Genomic DNA, 27,889 nt, shown 5'->3' on the forward strand with positions numbered 1-27,889 from the left:
TAAACATATCAAACTGTGTATTTTGGTGAGCATTTGTCTCTGTCATGTCACTGGCTCAGACAACTGACAGTATAAAGGGTGGACATATCCACCGTGACGTCATCCACTGGCTTCTGAAGTCCCGTTCTGAAGCCTCAAGATTAACGTTTTCACTGTCACCATTTTGGTTTCAAAGAATTGGCTGTGACAGGTGGGGCAAGTCTGACTGTGAAACTGCTTGCATCATCAGGGATAATCCTCCTTTTTGATAGTATGACCAAAATGAGTGACTGAGCCCATAAATGAAGCAGGAAAGTGTTTTCAGAGGTCAAGTCAGAAAGCTGTTTTCCAAAAGACTTCTATAGGACTTGAAGTCTTTTTGCAACCATCTGGCAGCCTTCAGATAGAATGCAGGTTTAATGCACTTCTGCATTTGGTTTCCAACCAAGACGCTATGTACCAGTTTCATTGTTTTGCATTTTTTGTATTAAAAAAATGTATATTTTGTGAGATGCCTAAAAGTACGGTGGTGACAAAAGAATCATAATTTTTTGGAGCATTTACTGGAACATTCTGTGCTATATCAGGGTTACTGAATGAATGACACCATCCGTACCAGCTCTTTCTTGTTACATCCATGGCTTGGATGGATTTCTCTCTCATTATTGAGTTATGCCAATTAAGGCTGATAGTTGCTAGCTAGGCGATAACATTCTAACTGCATAAGTGTGTTGGTGTATACATGTGAACATGAATAAAGATCATGAGCACATACTGTACTAACTGACAGCAATTAGCTGCTTGTTAGGAAGTTAAGTTTTGATCCAGTGTTGAAGTTATACAATATCAGTCAAAAGTTTGGATAAACTCACACTGTGCAGAAGTTGTGTAGTGTCAAGCAAGCAGGAGAGCGGCGTTATTTTCCAACAGTCATTAGATTATATAAAGAAGAGAACAGTTTATCTGCAAGTTATAACTACAAGGTGTTGGGCTGGTAACGTGGTGTGGGGAAGTTTGATGTTACTACACAAAGAGGAAAACATGATAAGCAAAAGACCACGCCGTCACTCATAAACAAAAATGAGGGCCAGAGCAAACTCTGACAGGTAAAGCTAGCATGCCACAGTCTGCAGCAACCTTGAAAGAATAAATGAATAGGTCCTATTGAAGACTGAATAGTATTTTTTCCTTGAAATACTGTCCATCCCTTTAGAGTACATTGCAATACAAACAGAACATTCCACATAGTAGCGTCTATATTTAGAGATGATATTTAGTGGGTGCCATGTTTTTAAATAATACACTAGTCAGAGGTTTCTATTTGAGGGGAACATTTTAATTTATTATTACGAAATGAACAATTTCTCCTCAGCATATCACTGGAAACACTCACTGAAACATTGCAACAGCCAAAACACATTAATATTCATCTCTTCATCTTTTGGAAAATTTGTATTCACTCTAAATTTCATGGCAACCCAGGCAGTAGGTGTCAACACATCGTGTTCTATGGCCAAGCTTGACAGACAGGTGGACCCTTAGAGGTCCTGCAGGTGGGGCAAAAACTAGAATACTTAGAGCCTCCTATCTTGTTTTCCTGCATTTTGTCTTGTTTTGCCATTCCCTGAGCCAATCCTCTTTCCCCCACTCTGCAGGTTGCCTTGGAAACAGTAAGGGCCCACCAGAGAGGACATTGCGAGGGGAAGTGTTGATGCATAAACTTGTAGGTTTGGGGGGAACAAAACAAATGCATCTCTTTTCTTAGAATGCAGTGGTGGGAATGAAAAACCTCCAACTTGTGAAATCACCATGACTGTATTCTCATTAATATATGCCACTGGACTTTCATTTCACATGGTCTAGATAGACTTAAATATAGGTAGTATGAGAACGATACACATACTACCAATAATTATATAGAGACATCAATCTTCTTATCAGGGGAACAGGTCAGATGTCACTTCAAGCCCACACCTCATTAACCATGTCTTCTTCTGTTCACTTTAGTTTTTCATGAGTTATCTGCCTTGTGCAGTGAGTCGAGCAGGGGTGGCTTGATGAAGCAAAGGTACTTTGGCAAGTTTAATCAATACCTTTATTTAAGATTGGCTTTTCCTTTGAATCTCACCTTTCCCTGTTTCCCTTATGTCTGCTGTGGTAAAACAGGAGAGAATCTCAGACTCATCACATGTCATATTTAAACGTGCGAAAAAAATCTTTGATCCAGAACCACTGATCTTGACATCAAAGGCAAATCAATATTGCTAATAATGGTGATTTTTTTAATGATGATAATTTCCCATTCCCACTCACAATGCTTGTATGTTTGTGCACAAGAGAATTTAGACACATTTTTCATCCATATTATTATTATTATTATTATTATTATTATTATTATTATTATGCAAAAGACAATGTTAATTTGACATGGTTGCTTTTATAGATATACAAGACGAAATACACTCTAAAATGTTAACATTGACAGTTGAAATGACAGATGTGTTGGAGTCAAAAGTGCAAATTGACTGAAAAGTCTCCCAGAATTGAGAGTTAGATACATTCATTACTACTTTTCCTAAATTATGTTCCATTTGCTGAAAATTTGTATTGATTCTGTCTTTAATGTAGTTTCAAAATGCTAAACCTGAGGGAAATACAGGTGAGTGCTCTGACTGAGGCGAGCAACACAGCCATTGATGTCTAACATCAATTTCACAGCTTGGTTCTTTATGAACAAAGCTTTATTGATTATAGCTCTGTGGTGAATACAAGAAACCTTCAAAAAATGGAAATATGCAAGTGATGTTGCAAATACCAGATAACCATGACCACCATAGTACACTCTAGAACCAAGGGCTGTTTGTTTTGGTTTTGGTTTGCTTTTTTTTTTTTTTTTTTTTTTTTGCCATGTCCCTAAAGTAAACGTCTAATAATGCTTTAAAGTTTTAAATTAATTGAGGTTTTAGACTAAACAGTTATCATAATTAGTTACCAGCCCGATGAGGCCACAGAATTAAAATAATTAACTAAAAGTTTTGTTTGATTTCAGTTGCTGGCTTCTAGTGTTTTGATGTACACTGGCATTTTACAACTATGATAAAATAAACAGTACCAGTCAAATGCTTAGACACTCATGGTGAGTGTGTCCAAACTTTGCCTGGTACTGTAAGTAATAATAATGCACACCATGTTTTAAAAAAAAGGCTGGTATTCAGTGTTGCAGAGCAGGGTATTGTGCATTCTGTAACTCAGAGAGCTGTCCTCTTTCTTTACGCTCTGCTTCACCAGTTAGCTCACCCTGTTTTTCTCACGGTCACAATTTTTTAGATAACAAGTGCCCGATCTGCCTGTATGGCCATTGGTAATGCATGACAATGCATTTTTAATGGAGAAGGCTGGGGTTGCCTTTGCTTAACTAAATTAACCAAAAAAAAAAAAAAAAACAGCCCTGAGAAACAGTGCATCAATGGTGATAGTTTCTAAGAAGATGCCAAATGTGAACAGATAAATTGTTCGACCTCCATTATAAGCGGTTTCACTGATTCCATTTGAAGCATCTGTTGCATATATAAAATAGTTTCATATTATTACTGGTCTGTAATCTTAATCAAGCAAAACACATTTAGATCTTTTGCAGTGCTATAATACGCTACATTCAACCAAGTATTGAACTGTAGTTATATGGGAGGAGTTGTGTAATTATAAAATCCATTAAATTGCTGGGTTCTGTTACATGTCTACTGTTCTGCTGTGTTAGAGATTCCTTCAGTTCTGACTCACTATTATGACAATATGATAATCTATCATAACACTTTACTATCCTCCATTTAACCTCTTGTCTTTTCCCACCCCAATATTATCTACACTGCATAGCATATTTCTTTTATGAATCTTATTTACATTCTATATATTCTGCTGGGTTTTTGTTTTGTTTTCTTGTTTGTTTTGGTGGTGGGAGTGGGGTTGGGGGTGGGAGTGATTTCAAGTTAAATATCTTTTCTGGTATTGCTGCTTTCCCATTTACTCCAAATCCCTCTCCATACTACCCAAGCCAATCCCTTCTTTAGATTCCAAATCTACTGTATGGATAGCGTTCCCCAAGGGAGGTGCCTTTGGATAGTAGATGTTACCTTCATTCTTTATCTTTCAACTTATGTAAGCTAAGGATGCCTTTTTTTACAGACATGAATAAAAGTGGTGTAGTGGGAAGCATTATGATCAAATATATTTTTCAAGCCCACTAATATCTAATAAAAATCAATAGAGCTGAAAAGCCATACACATTCCATTCTGGAAATATTTAAAGAATGGCACTAAATCAAATGGTTTTTGGAGGAGATCCAAGTAAAACCCATAAATAATCCCTGTGATCATCTCACTCAAAGCACATTGATCAAAAACTACACTATCCTTTTTGATGCTGGTTACTTTTTCTATGAGATTATTGTGGCCCCTTGGTGTCATCGGATGCTCCATACTATCACCTATGCATTTCACACAGATGCCTGATTATTATTCCTATTATTGTTAGGTCTTTAACTTATAATATGAAGCGATTTGCGACAACTGTTGCTCGGATTTTGTACTATATAAATAAATTGGAATTGAATTGAACGATTTATTGCAAGTCAATATAGCTATTCACCAACCTATTGGTGTCAGCATTTATAACGGCTGTTATATGACAGTTAAAAAGGTAATGAAGAGGCGGGAGAAACACCCTTCAATAATGTTATGAGTGTTGATGTTGCATAATCTGTCCACCAGAGGGCGCGGAGGGGGTAATAGGGCATTGCAACTTCAACATTTGGAATGCCACAAACAACAATCAGCTGGCCAGAGCCATGCAGAGTATACATAAGTAAATAAATAACATGACACACCATAGGGAAATCTGTTTATGTTATGAAAGAAAACGAAGACCAACCTATATATCAGAATATTGGATTTTAAATCACTAAATATCAGTATCGGTCTTAAAATTCCTATATATCCATCAGGCTCTCCTTCATACAGACATATTGCCAACAAGTGGCTGATGTGGGTTGCACAGCTTATAGTTTTGCATTATCTGTCAATCAAGTTAGTTCCTAGGCAGGGCTCTCAAACTATGCCGGCGGCAGGTGCATTTTCCACCTGCTCCACCACTCTGCACCATCTACTTTTTAATTTTCCTAAAAAAAAATTTTTGCGCTGTCCATTTCCAGCGCCATGTGGACGCACGTGGCAATATTTACGTTCTTTCAATCTGAGCCATTTGATTGGTTCAGACTGCCATGTGACTATTCATACCGTCTGCTGCTGTCATGGCTTCGGTCTCGGTCAGAAGGCGCCTGCTACTTTGGCACCCCCCCCTCCAAAACAATTTGAAAGCCCTGCTAGGTTTCATGCTTTTTGCCATTGAACTGCGAGACCAATTTGAAGACATAAATACCTTGTTCAGCTTTACGAAAAATATATCCTCTTCAGTTCTACTATTTTTCTCTTTTATAGGCATTATGTTTTTTTTCCCACTTTTTAACAGCCTCTGGTAACACCAGAGTGAAAGAAGGTTAGTCATCAAAAACAAAAAACATGTACTCCATCAAAATGTGTAAACATCTGCACCTCTACTTTTAACTCACACAAAAGATGACAATTTTACATCCCACCCGCTCTAAAAAGGCTAAAAATACCCACGCTGCCATCTTTGCTCCTAGTCTTTGCCTCATTACACCAGTGAATAGCAACTGTGAATTAAGGCCTCAAACAGAGAGTGCAGCAACGCCAAATGATGGGTAAGAGACAATCACAAAACAAACAGGTGTGGCTTCACTTTATGCTTCAGTGATGGCACATTTGCACTGTGAGCTCAGGCAAGAGCTTGTCAGGCGCACACAGAGGCAGACAGTGTGACACACTCGAAGAGGAACACAAATCAACACAAGGATAAACACAAATCAGCTAAAAGCCCGGTTCCTATGTAACTTCTGAAGATATTTGTCTGCTTCCAAGTAGTCTGCAAAAAAAAGATTTATTTCTTCGTGATACCTCCCCTTTTGTCTCCCCACCACCCACCCCCAAATAAATCATCATGAAATGGCCTGGGCTGTTTCACCGCTGTCGGCGTCAAAACAATGGAAAGCAACTGAGTATGGCAAACACTGATTCTCTGTAAGTGAAGAAGAAGAGCTAGAACAAACACAGCTGACCCAGGTGATTGTGTATGGGGGGAATGATATTATGCAGTGCTTGTCTCTGCATGCCTCTGTGCATCTAAATGTTTGTCCATATTGTTTCCTGGTTTATGTGTCTCTGTGTGCAATTTATAAAGATTCCGCACTGCCATTTATCACACTATTGACAGCATTATTAACAATCCAATACAGAACAATCAGCAAACCTATAGCTAATCAGTAACCACACATTGTATATTAACAGCCAGTGCTTTTCAATTAAATTCACATACTGGTAAATATATAAAAAAAATCCAATCAAAAAATCTATACCAAGACTCTGTCAACAAAGCTTTGACTACACTAACAACTTCCTAGAACAAATATATTTGATCTGAAATATGACCGTTTGACATTTAGGTGAAATACTCAACTGTCGATAAAGTCTGAAAGGGATGACCAGAGAGAATTGGCAATTGATGGTCAATAAATCTAGCCTGATGAATGGCTGTGCATTAGAACCACCTAGTAAACGGAGAAATGATTAAACACGGCAGCCACGAAGGAACCGCTTGGTTGATATCAATTAAAGCAATGAGAGAGAATGCACCAGTTACTGTTCATAGCCATCGCCGGGTATTTCATCACAGATGTTAACATGCATGCAAGGCAATCTTAATGATTTATTAGATACCACAGCCGCTTAATGATAAATTTGGGTTCATTGGAGTGGCCCTTACTGGAGTCTTCAGTAAATACACTTTACTGTTAAAAGTTTAATTCCAATCAAACTAGCTGGGAAAATGCAACCGAGAGGAACGACTGCATCAAATACCTGACTATAATATTATATATAATATTTCTGAATTTCTTTTCAACTCTAACAGCCCAACATTTTCTGGATCAATAACCTGTCACAGTAATTTACTCACTAAACTGTGACAGAAGACCGTTAACAAGCCAATAAACACCAAACTATTAAAAACAATAGATGAAAAGTCTGCTAAGGTATTGCCTAGAATTTCTTGAGCATCTCGATAGTCAGTGTATTTGCCAGCCTTCCTCTCCTCCCACCTGCTGAGTGTCTCTGTCACATAGTGCTAATACAGAACCCCTGCTATGCGATCAATACAGATACCTCTTTTTTTTTTTTTTTTAACTCCCTTTGTCAATGGCAAGTGAACATGGCATGAAAAAAAATGACAATCCCACATCCTTACACTTCAAGGTCTTCTTTCCTGCAAGTCTACCCTTTCAGTTACCTAATCAAAAATGGGCACTAATGCAGTCCAAGTCCTAAGATTTTGGGGCCATACTGCTTACACCTAGCACATATTCCTACATCGTCAGTTGGCAGTGAAAAAGACATATGCCAATTAGATACACAAGAAAAGAGTGCATAAGTCACAGAGCTTTCCATCAGCCACTGCATAGCTTTCTTCTTTGTGCTGCTTGCATCCAAGTATAAAAGGAGATTCATCACCTCACTCTCAAATGCAGATACATACTTGAACACACTGCTCATGCATGCACTCGCACGCATATTCAGAAGCACGTCTCCACCTCATCCCATCTCAGAAACAATGACACCCTAATCTGAAGACAATACGCGAGCTAATCCACACAAAACAGGGATTGTATGCAGAGACAAACGTGGGAACAGGGGAGAAACAGAGCTAGCACGCTAACAAGCAAAAGAGGCTAATCCTGATAAGAGATAGAGGCTGGGAGAGGAGGATAAACATTACTGTTAGAGGAAGAGGGAGGATGGAAGTATGAAAGGAGACAGACGAGTAAAACCCCAGACATTTATAAGATGACAAAGTTCTAATGAGTTGGTAATTCACAGTGTAATGTTAATGAAAGCAGATAAAATCAGCCAATAGCAGCTGCTTTTTCAGCTAACAAAATCAATGGAATGTAAAAATGATTAGTCTGTGGGTTGCTGACACTATACATGTGACTTGAAATTCACCTATATACTGTACCCTGCCTGTACAGGTAGAAACTATCTTGATGGCTTTTTAGGATTTTTTCTGAAATTTCGTATGTGATGCCACTAATTAAACAAGCAGATTACCAAAGTAATATATTTCCTCTATGATGAAAAAATACCAAGCTGATTTAATCTTGAAGATGATGATAACCATGAAAAGATTAGATCCTTTTGGTCACATTAGATAGTGTCACAGATTTGACTGTTTTGCCACCTGATAACTCACCTGGTGGTGAGTTGGATCTGGTGGTGGGGGAGGATGCTGGACAGACCTGGCGCACCTAAACGTATCGTGAGGGTGTGCTGGGAATGCCTGGCAGAGGTCCCAATCCTCTGGCAGACCTTCCATAGCGTTCCGAGGGAGCGGTGGAAATGATGGCTGGCCTCTCCCTTAGAGATAGGGTGAGGTGTGCAGTCATTCAGGAGGGGCTTAGAGCAGAGCCGCTACTCCTCCACATTGAAAGGAGCCAGCTGAGGTGGTTAGGGCATCTGACTAGGATGCCTCCTGGGTGCCTCTTGGGTGAGGTGTTCTGGGCATCGTGAAGAGGACCTGGGGCAGACCCAGGATACGCTGGAGAGATTATATCGATTATAAAGAGGTAGCTGGGGTGAGGGAAGTCTGGGTTTCTCTGCTTAGGCTGCTGCCCACGTGACCCGGCCCCAGATAAGCAGAAGAAAATGGATGGATGGATGGATTGATTTATGTTTTGGTCAGGAGAGTCAAAATCAATCATGAACACCTAAATTTAAACTTTAAAAATGAACACATAGTATTCAATAGTCACTCTACCACAAAGCTTTGTAAACTCTAAAACACTATTAATGAACTTCATATGTGCATTTTTCTTATTACCCCTCACTGAAAAGGGGGCACCGTTTCAAAAGGTGAACTATCACCCCTACTTAAAGCAAGCTGGTTGATGGGGGTTATCTCAGGCTGGAATTAATTACATCAAAGTCTACAATCCAGAGGCCTGAGCAGATGACATTTACAAGAGGCCAACTGAGGCGCTTAATTACACACTTTCATAAAGTAGCAGAATTAGTGTGCCAGACTACCACATATAAACATTGGAATAACAACGATAGCAACCTTTTGGAGAAGTCACACACAATGGGGGTTTCAGGGATGAAGTGTTTTGGGTGACATTTTATGAGGTCAAGCTCAAAGTGCTATGTCAGAGGAGAAGTGAAAGAAGTTCAGGTCCCTGGTACTTTTTAGGGAGATGAGCTCACTGACTAAAAAATGCATGTCTGTGGAGATGGTTGTGCAATGTGCATGAGTAACAGTGCAGCAAATGTGCAGGGTGGCGTTCTTTCTTTTCCTCTGACCTGCTTTTCGGGATGATACATTTCCATCAGGGTGCATAGTCTCTTATAGCTTCATCCATTACCTCAGAGCTCTGTGTCATCCTTGTCTTTTTAGAGCTCACACTTCTTTCACTGTATTACATCTTCTAATTTGCTGTTCTATGTCCCTCTTCTCCTTCTCCATATTCTACAAAGAGATCAGCTTCTCAGTCTTTTTTCCATGCCTCACCCTTGTCTTTCTCACCATTTCCCTCCCCATTTGTTAAGATGCAGTTAGGGTACGGCCTGTCAGTGTGCACCCTGTCAGAGTGGAAACAGCACAGAGGCAGCCTTTCACAGAAGCTGAAAATGAAGACAAGCATGGGAGAAACACCTCAGTGTTCACCCCTTTTGACTGTACACCAAAAGCTCTGCATGTAGGGAAAGTATAGAAATGCAGACAACTGCATGCCATCACACATGCAAACAGATAAACAATACTGGCAGCAAAGCCTACCCATTGGCTTGGTATTCACCTCACTGTCTGTAACTCTCTGCCATTGTTTCAGTGCTCACACCTCAGTCACCCTCCCAGTGGGACAGACTTCCTTTCACCAACATATGTTCAGTTCTTTACAAAGTCATATACATTCCTTACCAACACACAGGGAAAGAACACAGCAGTTAGGTTGCTTTAGGACTGAAAATAATAGAGGGAGGCAAATAAAAAGTGACTGTGCAATTATATAACTACATAATAAATAAAAAAAGAGGCCATGAATGATCTGTGGAATTCATATCACACGATGTTTTAAGCACACTTCAGAGATGAACAGTACATAGAGTTTTCTTTAGATTTGATACATAAAGTACAAGCCACTGGAAACCGCCAAAGATCTTGGCCATTGTGCAATTTAAAATAAAAATGAGAACATACACAACAAAGCAGCATGTAACCCGTTTCTGATTCATTTATATTGTATGGGCTAGGGAAAACCTGTATGTTTATGCCCACATTTACTTAAACTGTAATTAAATATGTATTGCACACAGTGACACACTGCCAGCTTCAGTTTCAAGCCCTTTTTTTTTTTTTTGGGGGGGGGGGGGGGGGGGGGGTAAAAGCATTGACTAAATAAGTAAGAAGTTTTAACTGTGCTTTTTTCCATGAGGCATTAATGCAAACATGTATTTATGTATCCATTCAGCAATCCATTTTCTACCACTTATCCAGGTCCGGGTCACAAGGGCAGCAGTCTAATCAGAGATGCCCAGAGCTTCCTGTCCGTGGTCACCTCCTCCAGCTTTTCAGTCACCACCAAGAAATGCCAAAGGCTGACAGGAGTGCTAGAGAGGCTATGGAAGGTGAAGGTAACAGTGGTCCCTGTGGTAATCGGAACACTCGGGGCAGTGACCCCCAACCTGGGAGAGTAGCTCCAGCAGATTCCAGGAATGACATCCGAGATTTCTGTCCAAAAGGAGGACAAAGACCGCCCACAGGGCAAGTGGGAAATTTTTATATGCATATACACACACACACACACACACATATTTTTTTTTAAACTAACCTTTTCAACTGGCAAAGGGCAGAAGGCCAGATTTTCTATATTTCTGAAGGGCTCTAGTTCAGTTAGTTTATTTTTGTATGTGGTTTCATACCTGCATGAAATATATATTTTGTTGCCCACAAAGGCAGTAACACAAAAATACATAGGTGAACATGCACACTCCCTGAAACACTGCAAGCAAACTCACTCAAAGAGATGGGTTCACAGGGAAGATGACCTTTCTGTACATGCTCTGGTGCGCAGTGAGAGCTACGTTTATGCATGTCCACTTGTGTGAACGTGTGTGCCTGTGAAGCTTCTGTGTGCAGATGTGTGTTTGTGTCTGTGTATACCCATGGTGTGGGGTGTTGTTTTCCACCCTTTATTGGAGAGCAAAACAACAACTTGTCCTGACTGCAGACTAGACCCTGTCTTGCCGCCCATTCACCCAGAAAACAAATAGAGGGCAAGAAAGAATAAGGGTAGAGACTAAAAAAAAAAAAAAAAAGAGTGTGCAGAGCAGACATGCCTGGCAATGACTTGCGGGGCAATGGGAACTGTCAAAAGCTCTTTTAGCTCATGTCGGGTCTATAAAAAGAAAAAAGAATAAAGAAAATATGAAAAATAATTCCAGAAAGGCTCAGATGTGGGATTCAGTATCAAATATTAACATAATGTGAAGCAGGGAGAGGCGGCTGGAATGATTTCAACAAATACGTTCTCCTCTAAACCCCACCAAACCAGTCATTTTGAATTAGGAACAATATAATGCATCATTACACTTGAGCTAAGTCTAAGAAGCTTGTATGCAGCTTCAGTCACTCCTCTGACAAGTGTACAAATAATTTAGATTGTTAAGAAGTCAGAAAACATTTAGCTGCCCCTACAGGGAGTTTCAGATGAAGCGAAATGGAGCAGCAAAGAATAATTTTTCTCATAACTGTCATAGTTTTTTAAAATTTTTTTAAGTTTATTTTTCTTTTCACTTTTGTGTTACACACAAAAAGCTGATTTAAAATACAAATACACCATGGGTACCATGGCTGCCGAAGTTTATCAACATTTCTTGAGAAATGTCTGACAATTAAGTGGAGTATGGATGTAGAGTGTGTGTTTGTGAAACCCAGTATCCATGAAAGACGTATGAATGAGTGTGTGTGTGTGTGTGTGTGTGTGTGTGTGTATGTGTGTGTGTGTGTGTGTTTGAGCTCAAACAGTCTTCATTTGGATGACGGAGAACTGCCGCACAACAATCAGCCATTAATTAAGTGTCAGAAGCATTTAACGGTCAGACACGCTGGCGGCCGATTCCCATGCCAGACACTAATAACAGCCACAATCTGCCAGAGCGGAAGCTCTGCTTACCCAGACGTGCCAGACAGCCCATATTTTCCAAGAAAATTAGTAAATACATGCAGTAAAATTACAGCCGTAATAGCTAGGCTTCCATTTAATATTAGCTAAGTTCAGGCTCTTCAACCCCATTCTAATCTTAAGCACTTGTTCCTGGCCATCCTACTCTCAGTTTGTCTGCTTGTCACTGTGACATTCTCCCTGGAGCAAAAGCAGCACCACATGAACACACGCAGTATATCCAAGACATGGAAAGAAAGTAGCTGTTTTTAAGAGCAGCTCTTGATCTGTGTGGTAACTATATTTGACCCACTGTCTCTATGATAAAATTAGACAGGCATTCCGCTGTTGTGAAAGCAGGTATTATTTGCAAACCAACCAAGATCACCAGGGATTTTTTAGACATGTCTGTCCAAAAAGGAAGAAGCCTAAATTTACCTAAATTTAGCTAGACCTGTCTGAAAAAGAAGAGATATGCACCATGCAATCAGTTAGGGCAGTTCCAAGAATAACTCAGTTTTCCTCTGCTCTGCTCCTTCCCTCAACCAGAATACTGAACATGGGTCGTGGATGGGTTTTCCAGCAAGACGATGACCCAAAACATACGGCAAGGCAACAAAGGAGTGGCTAAGGAAGAAGCACTTTAAGGTCGTGGCGTGGTCTAGACAGTGCCTCCTGAAATGTGTGCAAGCCTGGTGGTCAACGATAAGAAACATCTTGAAAACATGGGTTTCGCCACCAAGTAAGTCATGTTTTGTTTGGGAATCAAATATTTATTTCAATTAATGGCATACAAATCAATTTATATCCTTTATGTAATGTGTTTTTTTCTGGATTTTTTTTTTTTAATCTATCCATTAAATTAAACTATCCTAAATATTAGAGATTGTTCATTTCTTTGTAAGTGAGAAAACTTACAAATTCAGCTGGGTATCAAATAATTATTTCCACCACTGTGCATCTATCTGATTAAAATATGCTTTAAGAAAGAAATTCAGGTATGTGAAATAATTTTGCTGTCCTGCAGACAGTCCACAAAGTCAAGCTGCATTCCCTGTAAATCAGCTGATTTCAATGCCAGCCCACACCAGTTAATAACTCAACTGATAACTTTTAACACACTCCACTGGTAAATCTCACTTAGCCTGAACAGTTGTTGTGCATCTACAAGCTGCTTTGCAACCCATCTCCACACTATCACAACTTTTCTTGCAGTATTTGATTTTTTTTTTTTTTTTGACTGTTCTATGCTGCAAATCTTACTGCTGCTCCTCTTGAGTCTGACCTTTTCATAAATGCAAATGGTTGGATGGGAAGTGTGCTGTCCCGGTCCTATGCACGTTAAAGGGCCCGTAACAGAGCCATGTCAACAGACAATCAACTTTACAAAGCTGATTATAAGGGAACTTTACTGAATTAAATTTCTGGCAAGGCTGTCCTACCTTACCTTTTCAAGACATAGCATTTTTCCACTGTCAAGATTGTACAAAAGTACAAAACAATCTGGCCCTACTAGTAGTAGTACACAGGAAAAAACCACATACACACATACATCTGTAGTTTTGCTTACTGAAAGTCCAGATCAGAATTTCATTCATACGATTTGATGGAAATACACAAACTCTCCTCTCAGTTGACAAAAATTGGATTTTAATACACCCGCAAAAACACGGACCTTGGCTCAATATGGAGGTATCCGAAAAGCCCTAATAACCTAATGTAGGTTTTGTTAAATCTGTACTACTGAAGTCTTACATGGTTGACATTTACAGTTCACACAAGGTCTAGTGCTGCTATGACAACTGAAACATTCCTGTGTCACACTAGCAATTTGTGAAAATTCAGCCATTAAGTACACCTACAAACACAGTAGACCTCTTTGTTAAATATATAGGCTGAGCACACATATTTATTTTAGCTTGGATTTAATGGTTTAATACTTCATACTGGAATTTTATAAAAAGAGTGTCCTTGTCTTGTTGCAGAGTAAACATCAAGACGTTGAGATTTCAGTAATGGATTTATAAGTAACTATTCAAAATGTCATGCTACTGACATTACATTATCAATAAAAACAAACATTCCAGAACAGCTGAATTATTTGAATCACTGGGAGTTCCTGCCTTTTTCCCAGTCTCTTGGCATTCCATCACTTTTGTAAAGGTAAATTTTGATCTATTTAACTTTGTTCCAGAACTTTTTGTAACTCTTTATATCTTTGTATGTCCAATCCAGCCTTTTGATCTTAGGACAGTCTCTAGTCATCCTGTTGACATGCATCAATGCAATCTTTTCACAAATGAAATTAAAATTAAACAGAAAAAATAGACTGAAATTGACAACATACACCTACACACATAGCTTAATGGCAAAAAGACTCTACTTATGCCATAAACTAGTATGCAAAAGTTCTGACCACCCCTCATTTCTTTATATTTTGTTAGGAAAATGAGGAATAGGTGCAGCGATTTATTGAAAAGTGTCTGCACATCCATGGAAATACAGTCTATAAGGCAAAAACAGAACTTGTTAAATTCTAATGGGCTTGAAAGTCACTATTTGATATGACCACCTTTATTTTTCAACACAGGTTGAACTCTCTTAGGTGGCTGTCTTGTCATTTCTTTAAGTCGTTTTGAGGAATAGTTCTCCAGGGTTCTTGAAAGACATTCAAAGTGTTTTTGTACAGGCTGCTAGTAGCAAAGTGCCTAAAGATAGAAATTTAAAATTTGTTCTTTACTAAGTTGTCTGTTATGTGTAGCTACAACACTGGTTCATCCTTGAGTTAGGTGCCTTTTTTTTATGCTTGAATGATTTATAGATCAGTGTTAAGTGGTTCAAGAAAACAGAACAAAACAAGAAAACATTCCTCTGAAAATAGTCAGTGACAAGAACTAGACTATTGAGTTAAAACCACCCAATATAAAGAGATGAGAGGTAACTCAACACTTCTGCACAGCACTGTATGTCACAGTTTAGTGCAGCAGCTCTCAAAATGTTGTGCACTGTGTTTACTGCCTTCCCCCACTTTCCTACAAAGCTGTTTTGAACCGTTAAGTTCACCAGACACCGTCCTGGTGTAAAGACACAGCAGCATTTTGAATTTTTGACAAGTCTTTAAAAATTTAAACGATGTCATTTTTGGCATTTTTTGTGGATTCAACTAAAGAAATGGGAATAAAAGATGTGTTTTACTGACAGGCTGCTAGTAAGTGCCTAAAGGTTCAATTTAAAATTGGTTCTTTTCTAAGCTGTCTGCTATGTGTAGACACGATACTGGTTCATCCCTTGATTTAGGTGCCTTTTTTATGCTTGAACGATTCATAGGTTACTGCTACATGGCTTAATGATTGAAAAAGTAGCCAATGTACAAAGAAAACCTTCTATAGCTCCAGAAATATCTTCAGAAAGCCTGGAAAACTACTGCTCAAGACCACTTTACAGAACAATTACAAGAAAGCATGGCTCCTTGGAAGCAAAATAATAAAAGAAAGAGGGATGGTTTAAGACCTTTGCACAGTACTAGAAGGCAATGTAGGTACTCTAATATCAAATGAGACATAACCAGCATTAATGTTATTAAACCACCTGCTTCTCAATCAGAATGCTTGAAATAAGAATCGTCAACAGTATCAAAAGCTTTACATACTGAATGCACTGAGAGGTTAACATCCATGGCTAGCATGAATAAGAATCAGATCTTTTTCCACAGCAGACGTTTTGACCAGTCATAGCAGGTGCAATTATTAACATTAATGTCTTTGTTCCATTTAGCTGTCCCACTAAACCGTGACAATGAGCATATTACCATGGCCCTGAAACTAGCACAACTAAAGAGAAATGTCATGATTAATTTTACTAATTACACCCATGCTTTTCCTGCTGTGATGTGTCAAAAGGTCTGCTGTAAAAAAAAAAAAAAAAAAGCTCTGTACATGCACAATGATATTTTCTACTTTAGGCTCCAAGTAGATGTAGGCTATAACACGAATATTCAAATCACAGGGGAAGGAGAAATCTGATCAAAGAATAAATGTCTATTCTTAAATGTCTGTACACTGAGGGGGAGGGATTTTTTGTTTTGTTTTGTTTTCCAATATGAAAACCCAAGGAAACCAGGAAAAACACTGAAATGTACTTGAAAAACATGCTTTAATCATCATAATTAAGTATAATCTGAAACATGGGCTCTACTGAGGATACATTTGGTCATCCCTGGACAAACAGAATGGCAAACACTGAAAAATAACAAACAAAGACCTTTGTGGGTAAAATAAAAATAACACCATCAAAATTAAAAAGGATGTATGTGAGCAATACTGTGTCGAAGGAAGTTATTTTATCTGACTTGTTTTGTACTGTCTATTAATAGTGGCAGCTATTAATAGACATAGCTGCTGTACTTTACTGTATATTCAAAAATTTTAATCTTCGGTTGGGTTTAGGTAAATGTTTACTGTTTAAATGTACTGGAGAGCTCTTAAATAATTCACCAATAACCATTGGAGCTAAAAATCCATCCATCCATCCACCCATCCACCCATCCATCCATCCATCCACATTTTTCAGCTTATCCAATTCAGGGTCGTGGTGATTCTAAATTACCTATCGGCAATTTAGAATCACCAATTAACCTAACCCCACTAACTGCACGTCTTTGACTGTGGGAGGAAATTCATTTCCATTTTAATTTATTTTGTGATTCATTTTATGACAATGCTGATATAAAACAATAATTTACTACCCCTTTCATCTATCCTTTTCAGTTTTGCATCATAATTAGAGGTTTAATTGTCATGGCAGCACAACCAACCCATATATCATGCTGTGCTTCTCAATGCCCATTGCTTCTCTCACCATTCTCCTCTCACCCCATTCAGGCCAAGGAAGATGGTCTTAAAGGGGAATAATAATAATAACAACAACAACAAGCACTCCAACAGTGCAAACCTCTGCCAAGGCAGCTCCCTCTCTGGGCAGTATTTACTTTTAAGGGAATAGTATTGCATTTTGTATATATTCATTTTATTTACTTTTTTTTTTTTTAAGATACTTTACAAAGTTTGTAGTGCAGTAAAAATCAGATAAGGGTAGCGTGTAACATGCTTACTTTGATTACAATCATCATGTAAGGTAGGTAATAGAGTAGCTAATGAATAATAGGTATTAATATGTAAATAACTAGACATGAATAACTTGAGCTCATTATATAATATTATAATACAATATAGTTCAAAGTAGGCAGCTCATTCTCTTTCTCTTGACAAGACTTTCTTTAGAGATATAACACATTTTGGGGTCAACTTGAAAGAACTTAGAAAAGTAGTATTTCCTAAATGTTGCCAATACAAACAAAGGCAGTAGAGTTTTAAGGATAGATTTAAAGATAAAAGACATTTTATGAAAGTTTGACCTTGTTTGACCTTGAAGAAGAGGTCAGAGGTCCAATGTAATGTGATATTTAAAATCCCCATCATTCCCATCATCATTTTTGTATGTGAATACTGTTTATGTCTATGTAGCATTATTATCACTTTGACCTTCAGATCAATCTATTAACTTTGAAGGAGAGGTCAGAGGTCAAATGTGACATATTTTAAATCTTTACACGGTACTCTCTATATGTTGACAATACACATCACACTTGTTTGAATCATAGTTTATAAGTTTTTGACCAATAAATTGAGTTGACCTTGAAGACCTCATTGTATGTAAGTCAAATTTTCATGGATTGTTAACATGACTCCACTCTACACCCCTACGAAGTTTTATCAGAATTCATTCAAAACTTTACAATGTCACTATCTATGCGGATAAGGCCAGTTGGCGTTTATGAAGTATTTGCACACAATTTTTAGTAAAGGTACCAAGTATCTTCAGATAGTTGCAGCTCACAGGAAACTGATCAAAGGCAGACAATGGCAGATGGTGATGAGCAGCACACATGCAGAAATCAATATGGTGCATCAGGTATTTCTCAGTACTTTCAAAGACCAGTGTTGAAGTACACGTTTTTGGCACTTTAATCCCTCTTCATGATAGACCTATTTTTCTAATGCTGCCTGAAGATGTCTACCAAGATTTATAATGACTGGCAAAAATGATTATTGGTTGATGGCCATCATGTTTTGTGTAAATCTTGCCTCGAAGAACTGTGTATCTCAGTCCCACAATCCTGTATACAAAATTTATTGTTGATACTGTCAAAATCCAAAAAAGACATTCACATTATACAAATAAATAAGAATCCATTTTGTTAGCCTTTCATTTTTCTGGCTCCTTCCAGCTCAAATTGAGGCATGATAGATAAGTCCTAGTACTAATACTATTAATACTACTACTACTACTACTGCTACTACTACAATTACTGCAACAGTATCTTCACAGGTCTGCCAAAAAAAAAAAAAAATCAATCAGACAGCTGCAGCTAATCCAAAATACTGCTGCTCGTGTTCTCACCAAGACTAGAAAAACAAAGCACATCACCCCAGTTTTAAAGTCCTTACACTGGCTACCTGTAGCTCAGAGAATAGACTTTAAAATATTTCTATTAGTTTAGAAATCGCTGAACCAATCATGGAGAAGCAGCTTTGAGTTTTATGCACCTTTAATCTGGAAGAAACTCCCAGAAAACTGCAAAATAGCCGAAACACTAAATTCCTTTAAATCAAGGCTGAAAACCCACCTGTTTAGAGCTGCCTTTGATTAGTAGTCTGCAAACAAATCCGGGTGAAAGCTGCTCTAAACAAAATATCTTATTACACATTGACCATCTCCCTATGATTATCATGTGTATCTGCTTGATGGTTTAATGATTTTATGTGATGATTCCGTTTTGATGATTTACTGTGAACTTGATTGATGTTTTTAATGCTTTTAATCATTTTACTGCACATTTGTTTGATGTTCTTATGATGTAAAGCACTTTGAATTGCTTTGCCGCTGAAATGTGCTATACAAATAAATTTTTACTTACTTACTTACTTACTTACTTACTTAACTACTACTACTACTACTACTACTACTCAAACAGATGGGAAAAACATTTTTAAAATCTCTTGTAATAGTGAGAGAGTAACTGTTTACCATGCAAATACAGAGGCATCAGCATCCTTGTTTTCACAGCAGAGGAGAATCTGTTTTGTCTGTGTGTGTCCAATCACACACTGACACACACACACACACACATATAAGTGCATTCACAACCTGTCCAGCCCAGCAAGCACTCAAGAAAGATAGGAAGGTAGTAAGACTGGGAAACAAACTACAGACAGTGGTGGCTGGGGTAAGATATCAAAACTTGTGAGAGATGCATTCAAAACTCATTTACCTTATGATAAATGATATTCATGACTTTCTTATGCACTTCCCAGCAAATTTAAAACCGTTCCCAGTGCAGCTACTGGCAGTTTGAAACCATATTGGCATTTAAAGTGACCATTGCCATTTGCAGTTTCACATAGAGCCAGAAAGCAGTCATATATGTTTTTTTTTATTTTTATTTTTTTTTACACAAATACTGTACTTAAATGAGGCAATAAATCTATCTTTAACAGTTGCATGTTGCACTTCTGTTTTCTATTTTTGGCATGCATGTTAAAGCTCTACAAACAAAAACACTATAGCATCAGTAATTAATGTACAAATATGTAAATAAATAACGCTGTAATCATCACCTAAAACCATTCACTGGGTCCAAAATATATAACAATAAAAATGATGACACACACACACACACACACAACATTGTGAGAAAGGTACATAAATTAATAGACAAAACATAGCAATATGGCAGCTGAATGATACTGAAGCTTACTTTAGTGCATTTCTCTAAACAAAGACAGTTTTACCAAAGCAAGTGGCAACAACATCCAAGAAAAGCATCTCTTTCAGTATGTTGTAAAACCTCCTCAACCCATCACAAACACACAAACAGGGTGATAATATATCCCTCAGTACAATGTGTATTACTCCCTGTGGAGAGAAAATAGAACATTAGGATTTGGTCCCAGTCTCCACTCGTTCGCTTGCCTCTGTCATCACACTTCCATTTGGCCAACATCACGACTTAAGGTGACGAGCCTCATTTTTCAATTAGGCACTAAACTCACTCATGCTTCACTGCTCTCTCATCATGCTCATCTAGTCCCCCTTACCTTCTTCCCTCTCAAAATAATAGAGAAGACAGAGGGGGCGAGGGTGTGGGGTAGAGTGCTACACAGAGACACTATTGTAGATCAGCTCTGATGAATGCAGGGAAAAGCTGTTCTGTTGGAGTGACTCCCTCTGCTGCTCCTTTTCTCGCTTTCCTTTACTCACAGAGAAAATGTGATTGCTGATGATGACTTGTTATAGCAAACCATTCTGACAGATTTATTTTTTAAGGTTCCCTCTCCGTAATACAGAAAACTGATACTGTTCGAATGTAACTATAATTCAGATATCTGATAAGCAATATTGAATTAATTTAAAGTGGTGATATGGATAAAGGCAAGACTGGTTAAAAATGGTACATTAGACTCTCCTAAAATGTTATATGCATGCATTTTTTTCCCATTTCAGACACCTGCAGTGACTTGCTGAGGAAGCAGACCAAAGAGGTAGACTACTTGAGTCGTGCAGTAGGGCTGACTGTGGGTTGCTGTGGGTTTTTTTTTTTTTCCTTTCAGTGACCCAGTTGGGAGGCACATTGACTATGCAACTAAGACACAGACAGAAGACAAACTTGGCAGCACATGACTGGATAATCATCACAGTGCTTTCATATTAAAGCGAGAGAGAGAGGGAGAGCGAGTGATAACATTAGGGAACACTCAACAAAATATGGAAAGCATCAAGGATGAGATTCAAGGTGCAGCAGAAACAGGAGGAAAACAGAGGCAAGGAAGGAGTGAAATCAGGCAATGGTGGTGTGCAAGGACTGCAGTAAGACACAGAGATAGGAATTCTTGTCATTTCCCAGTGGATATTTCAAGAAGCTCAGGAAATGTTTCTAATGTTCTTTGCCTCTGTCTCTATTGCTACAAATTAAACAGGAATAAAGACTTTGCAAAGATATGGAGAAGAGAAAGACAAGAATAAGACGTTGAGAAAAAAAAAAAAAAAAAGAGTCTGGTGGTTGCCATGGCGACCAGAGGGGAGAGATTCCAGAGTGGTCTCGGCCATTACGCAGTGTGTTGGGGAGATGGACTGTGCAGCACTTAGGCTTATTGCAGTGTGGGCTGAAAAACAACAGATATCTAATATAGACGAGATGGCCTCACACCAAAATGGTGGATAGTAAGCACAGTGCTAATAAAAAGAAGGGGTTGAGTATTGAGGTTTTACCGCCAAAAACGGTGCAGAGGAAAGCCAATCAGGCAAAGAAAAAAAAAAAGACATTTATCCCATTTGAGAAAATGGAAAGACATCCAGTGGGTGAAACCAAAACACACAGACACAATGGCGTCTACACAGAAACAGGCCAAGGCACACAGATAAATATGCAAGAAAAAAATTAAAAAACATAGTCAGGAGGTACACTGATCCTCTCCCATGGCAGCCAAGTACAAGCGCTTTACAAAGCCAAGCTACCATCTTCGGCTAAGCAGTTGCATAGCTCCCTGCACAATCAGTTGTCTTTAAGCTTTAGCAAATGGGAACAGCTTCAATTTCAATTATCTTTTTTCTTGATTAAAAAAAAAAAACTCTGTTTCAAACTTGTCCCCATTGATTTCCATTATCAAAGATGTTTCTTCCAGGAGTAAACTATGTGGGAAAAACAATGCAATTTTTATCCTATATATCCCGTATATTCACAGGATATGTTCCCACATTGGTAGTAAAAAAAAAACAGCTTATATGGGACAGACCAAAGAGATATATAGATTCATTCATATCACTATTTGTTTTTGACATTTGCACATTCATACTCAAAATTTATGCTATATTTAATTGAATTACAACAAAATGTCAGTTTAAGGGATTTAACAAGCTGGAATCATGGCAGAGGTGTGATGCAACCAAGTTGCATTCTGGGTAATGCAACCAACAAAAAGTTGGCATTCTTTACTTGTGTATCATTATTCACAAATCTCCTTTCCCTGAGGAAAAGATTACACCTACGACTTGGACTTGCACTGTTACGTGAGGGGAGAAAATAAACAAAAAATGATAGAAAATGATGGAAATAAAAAAAGATGCATGCATGCATGCATATATACTTGGTACATGAAATACAGTAGCTTAACAAAAAATGAGCTTGACATATAGTTATAAACAGTGCTTTCTATGAGACAATGAAACGAGATTATATAGAAATCCATTATGCATACAGCCTTGTGGTTGCCCATCCGCATTTTACTGCAATAAAAGAAGATGACTTGTGCAGTTATTGCAAAGAATAAAGACTGGTCATGTGCAGCATTCTTTGTTGATATGTATATTTGGCTCAAATGGAGTGCAACAAGCTGGTTAAACAGACAACATTTATGGAGACAAAGAATACAAAATGAGGAAAGGGTAATCTGATATGTGGAGTTCATGTGAGAAATTGCTGAAATTGAAAAGGCAAGACAATGAATGTCAGTTTACACATAGGTTTAATTTAATTTCCACCTGACAAACGCCAGATACAGATTCCTACAAGACGGTGTGATCACTGATTATGTATAATCTTTGGTCACTGCCAGTTCTTGTTCCCTGCTGTCTATTTGTGCACGATTTCTAACTGTGACCTAATCAAATCAAAGCAAAAAAAGTACCTCTTTGCCAGCAGCTTCTGGTCAAATCGACTTTAAACAAAGCAGCACAAAGCAGTGTGTCAGCTTCTATGACTTCTTCCTGCTGTTTCTTGGCTTCCCAGGTAGTTCAATTGCAGAAAAGTCATTTGAAACTTTACATTTCTCTTGAAGCTTCCAGGTATGAGGTTGCCAAATGTTAAAGAGCAGTAGAAAAGATCTATTGCAAAACGTAACTGGGAGGAATTTAATTAAAATATCAAATCTCTTTATCTCTTCATGAAATGTTTTATATATACAGTATCTACCCAATCTAATGAAGGAAGATGTCTATTTTGTGTTTAGTGTTTTCTTTGGTCAGCGTGGGATAAACAAAGAATACATTTTCGTGTTCGATTCCCTAACCTGCTGTTATCATTTTGCTGATTTTCATCCTTGTTAATTCCAATCACTCACTAAATAAAATTGATTTAAGCTATGGAGATTCATTGCCTCTAGCCTTTGTACCACGGAGACCTGGTGGAATTACACTGGCACAGAGAACCCAAAAGCTCCATGTGTGCCATTGGGGAAAATTGGTAAAATGGTTCAAAGGAAGAGCAGAATAGATTATAACAGAACTGTATGAAGGAGGAAGAAAAAACGTTGTGGCTTCATATCAGTGGAATAAGGGATAAGACATGCTAAGATTCATATGTGCATATCCTGTATAATAAAGGCCAACTGCGGGTGGTCTTCCATCCACTGAGTTCCAATGAAGTGGTGCTCTGCTTTATTTCCTGTATTTTTTTACTCTCCAATTAACATTCACTCTAACCTGCAGGGCAGCACCACATGTCAGCTCAGCAGAGCCCCTCTCTTTTCCCCTATGACAAGGGTCACTACAATTGGTCTTGCCAGTGTCATGTGTGCTGGGTGACAGGTAATTATGGCTTTGCATTCATTTCCCCTGGTGCTCCACGGGTTTGGAATCAGCTAATCTCTCTCTCGTACCATAGCCACCCCAGGATCTTTAGATCCCAAAAGTAACAAGAGTGAGCGGTGTAACTTTTCCCCAAGGTCATTATAAAGTGTAACATCTAGTCATGCTTTAAAAAGATTTACGAGAATGTCGGGTAACATCAGGTAACATCTAATATGTCCAACAAAAAAATTATACAGCACTACTTTAACTCTGGACCCAAAGACAGAACACCAGATAGGTTTTGGAGGGTTTGTGAAGTGAACAGCAGTTGACATATTATGATCTGCCACCTCATGGTTAACTGCAGAAATGCTGTTAGGCTAATATAAACACAGCAGCACTGGCATTAGAGCACTGACACGAAACCTTTCGGTCCAGGATGTTGACAGTTGGACTCTCAGTGAATCAGGATGCAGGAATTTTGAGACTGGATCAACCTCTTATGGGAATTTGTGGGGCACATTATCTTACTGAGGGAGGCAGCTGCCATTTAGGAGTGCCACCACCATAATGAGAGTGCTTGGTCTGCAGCTATGTTCTGGTAGGTGGCACATATAATAACCACATAACTGCTTAAATCAAAAGTTTGGATTGTAACAAGAGGATCAGTGTTATTCACTTAACTCAGCTGTGCCTAATTGGCATAGCAAAGACAGTAAAAATGTGTAGAAAACTGGCAAAACTGTAGCCAGAGTGTCTTAGCTGACATTATCCATAAGACAAGGTTAATAATTAATGTTTTCATATGGTTTGAAGTATTTTCTATTCAAAACTCCAGATCCTATGTTCAAGTCACAAATTCTTATTAAGGCAGTGATTCTTCTTTTCCAAAGAATCTGAAAATTGGTGTCCAGAACACCATGAAACAAGGGGAAGAGGTGTACAACGTAGGTTTTTGAAAGCTTAGCATTAAGGTCTGCTAATTAAAGACTGCAGAGCAGTAAAATGACAATTTTTAAAATCTTTTTTTGGACTCACAGCTATTGAAACAACAGGGGAACCAGCACTGGGGCAAATTAAAAAGACTGGAGCATCACCAGATCCAGAAACAATGTCATCCGCAGGTCATTATGTCAACACCTAACAAGTGGATTCACACAGCATTATTGACATACTCCATCAACAGTACGGTTTGTGTATGTGAGTAAACGATTGCTTATAGTACAAAGAGAAAGTAGTTGCTCTGGCAGTAAATTTGTTCAAACTATAAAAAAATGAAGCTGCAGTCTTAATATTACTTTAGTCACCAGTGTAGCTTTGCAAACTTATTTGCAGGAAGAGACAGTTAAATCATCCAAGGTCAGAAGCTAGACACGACTGACAGTTTTGTTGCAACTAGTGAGAAAGAAAGGCTCAATACCCCAATTGCCTCCCAGTGGAATTAACAAAGAGACTCTTTGCTCTCTTTTACTTGCCTTTATATAGTTATGCAGTGTGGTCTTGGGCCTTTCGAGTCTCTTGATGTTGCTGCAAAGAGCCACATTCATGCATTCAAAATATCGCAAAAAGGCTGACAAACCCATGTCAGGTAATTAGCCTAATTAGTCACTCGCTTGTATTTTCTTCTCCCCAGGCTCACCGTTACTCCTACATGGAACTGAAGCATGCTATCATTAATATCACCCCGCCATGGATCATAAAATATTCTACGTCACCATGATAAAGGTGCTAGTCCTAGCCTAAGAAGCGAGGAATTATAACCTGCAGTACCCAGATAGAATGGCTTTAAATTAAACCACCAGATGATTGAATTAGTTCAGTACTCAATGCTTATTTTGTACTGCAATGAGTCACCCATATTCAGCCCTTTTGTTAGGATATTTAAGAGATTTGTCTCAATAGCAATAATACCAACAGTGTCTGAAAGATAGCATCATTTTCTAAACAAGTTGCATAAATCACTCACATGAGAACATTATAGAAATGAATAAAGAAAAAACAAGTCTGCAAAGTGACTTTGAAGAATTTGAAATCAAGTTTAAATGAAACCACACATAATGAAAGGAAATAAAATAAGTTGTAATAGCAGATATTTTTTTTCTTTTTCATGTGGGTAATTCAATATCATGGAAATTGAGTTACCTTCATAGACAGCTTTGAATCCCTGCCCGCTGACCGCATAGTCAGAAAGTAGCCACAGTGTGAGCCTGGAGCCTGTACTCACAATTGGTGGAGGCAGCTGGAACCCAGTTAACCTGAGAACAAGTGGACAGAATGACATTAACAGTCAGACCAAAAAGGAAAAAAAAAAAAAAAGATCCAATCAATAGCACAGTTGGTTGCAAGGTCAGGTATCAAGCCCACTTCCATTATACCAGCTTCTATTAAGCCAGCTGTTACCTCAGGCATTCAAGGATTACTTTTTGTATAACGAGGCTCTGAATCATCCGCAAATTATTAAAATGCCAAGACCTCCACAAGACAGTTAACTAATTTCTTTCCATCAGCAAAGACACAGTAAGTGCAATCATGTATTCATAGTAAATTAGAAACACAGCAGCCAGTGTGGGAATAAACAAACAGCTAAACAGACAGCAAACATACTGCCAGATTGATTCAACAATCATTCCTAATAACCTGCCAGTAGTTTGCACTGAACTAGCCATGTATCTGGCATTGGTGCTGAGGGCTCTTTAAAGCTTGTTCCACTTGTGTAGTCAATTTCAGTACTGTTGAACCCATGTGACAAGTGCTTAATTTTGCTTTTAGATATAAATATATTTCATCAGCCCTTTTTAACCTTGGCAACTGTCCTTCTCCTTCCCAGGATTCAATGGTTAAAAAAAATTAGGAAGAAACATTTGTACATTGCTGCAAGTGTGAAAATACAGATTATGTCTGATAAAACAGTAAATAACACTACAATCAGTAAATGATATGTTAATTATTATAATCAAAATTTATACGCAAGCAACATAAAACTTCTTTTGCAATTTGGTGGGTGCCTTGGATTTGTCAGTGTCATATGTTGTGAATAATGTGCATAATACCACATAATATTCTCACTCCAAGAACAGATGAGATCACATAATCCATACTGCAACACGTATTAGTTATGCATGCATGATATTTGATGTTGTGGCCAAATGATCCAGGTGCACATGACGTACACACACACACACACACACACACACCATGACCATGACAGAACACCAAAGGCAGTGGCAAAACATCACCAAGACACAGAATGCACATTTAGCAAATTTAGCCTGAAAAGGACAGTTTTATATAATAACAGACAGATTCTATTTCAAGGTAGTTCACTTCTAACCTATTTTTTCCAATCTCAGAACACGTACAGAACAAGCCCCAAACATTGTCCATATAGAAAAACGCTGCCTAATCAGACATTAAATTCTAGCATTGTTGAGGTGAGGTGCTAAAATAGATGGGCTTGTAATTGCTTTTACATTGGGAGTTTGAGTAATGTTCCCTAAACTGTTCCCTAAACTTGGAACTGCCTGTTGAATCTACACCTTTGTGGCATCTTCCTCAGAGACTTTAGTCCATTGTTAGCTGCACATTCATGATGTGAATCTCCTGTTTCAACATAACCCAAAAGTAGATTGAGATCTGGAGACTGTGGAGACCATTTGAGTGAACTCACTGTAATGGGTTCAAGGGACTAGTTTGAGATGATCTGATCTTGGTGACATGACATATTATCCATCTGGAAGCAGCCATCCGAAGATGGGTGCACTGTGGTCAGCAGGGATGGACATGGTCAGCAACAATATTCAGGTAGGCTGTTGCATTTAAGAAAAGCTCAGTTAGTACTAAGAGGTGCTAAGAAAATATATCCCACACCATTACACCACCACCAGTGTGAACCATTAATACAAGGAAGGATGGATCCAAGCTTTCATGTTGTTTATGTTGTTTTCTGA

The 27,889-nt window shown here is 38.3% G+C and overlaps 1 protein-coding gene across 1 annotated transcript in view; it reads right to left on the minus strand.

The window, feature by feature from the left end:
- The window catches only part of csmd2 (CUB and Sushi multiple domains 2), a 263,477-nt gene that overhangs the window by 190,419 nt on the left and 45,169 nt on the right, over positions 1–27,889 (minus strand). The window contains exon 3 of the mRNA XM_030740701.1: positions 26,085–26,197. Within this exon, the coding sequence (XP_030596561.1) occupies positions 26,085–26,197 (113 nt within the window). The remainder of the gene's footprint in view (positions 1–26,084; positions 26,198–27,889) is intronic.

The sequence above is a fragment of the Archocentrus centrarchus genome, chromosome 11 (assembly GCF_007364275.1).
Source record: "Archocentrus centrarchus isolate MPI-CPG fArcCen1 chromosome 11, fArcCen1, whole genome shotgun sequence".
In the NCBI taxonomy this organism is placed as follows: Eukaryota; Metazoa; Chordata; class Actinopteri; order Cichliformes; family Cichlidae; genus Archocentrus; species Archocentrus centrarchus.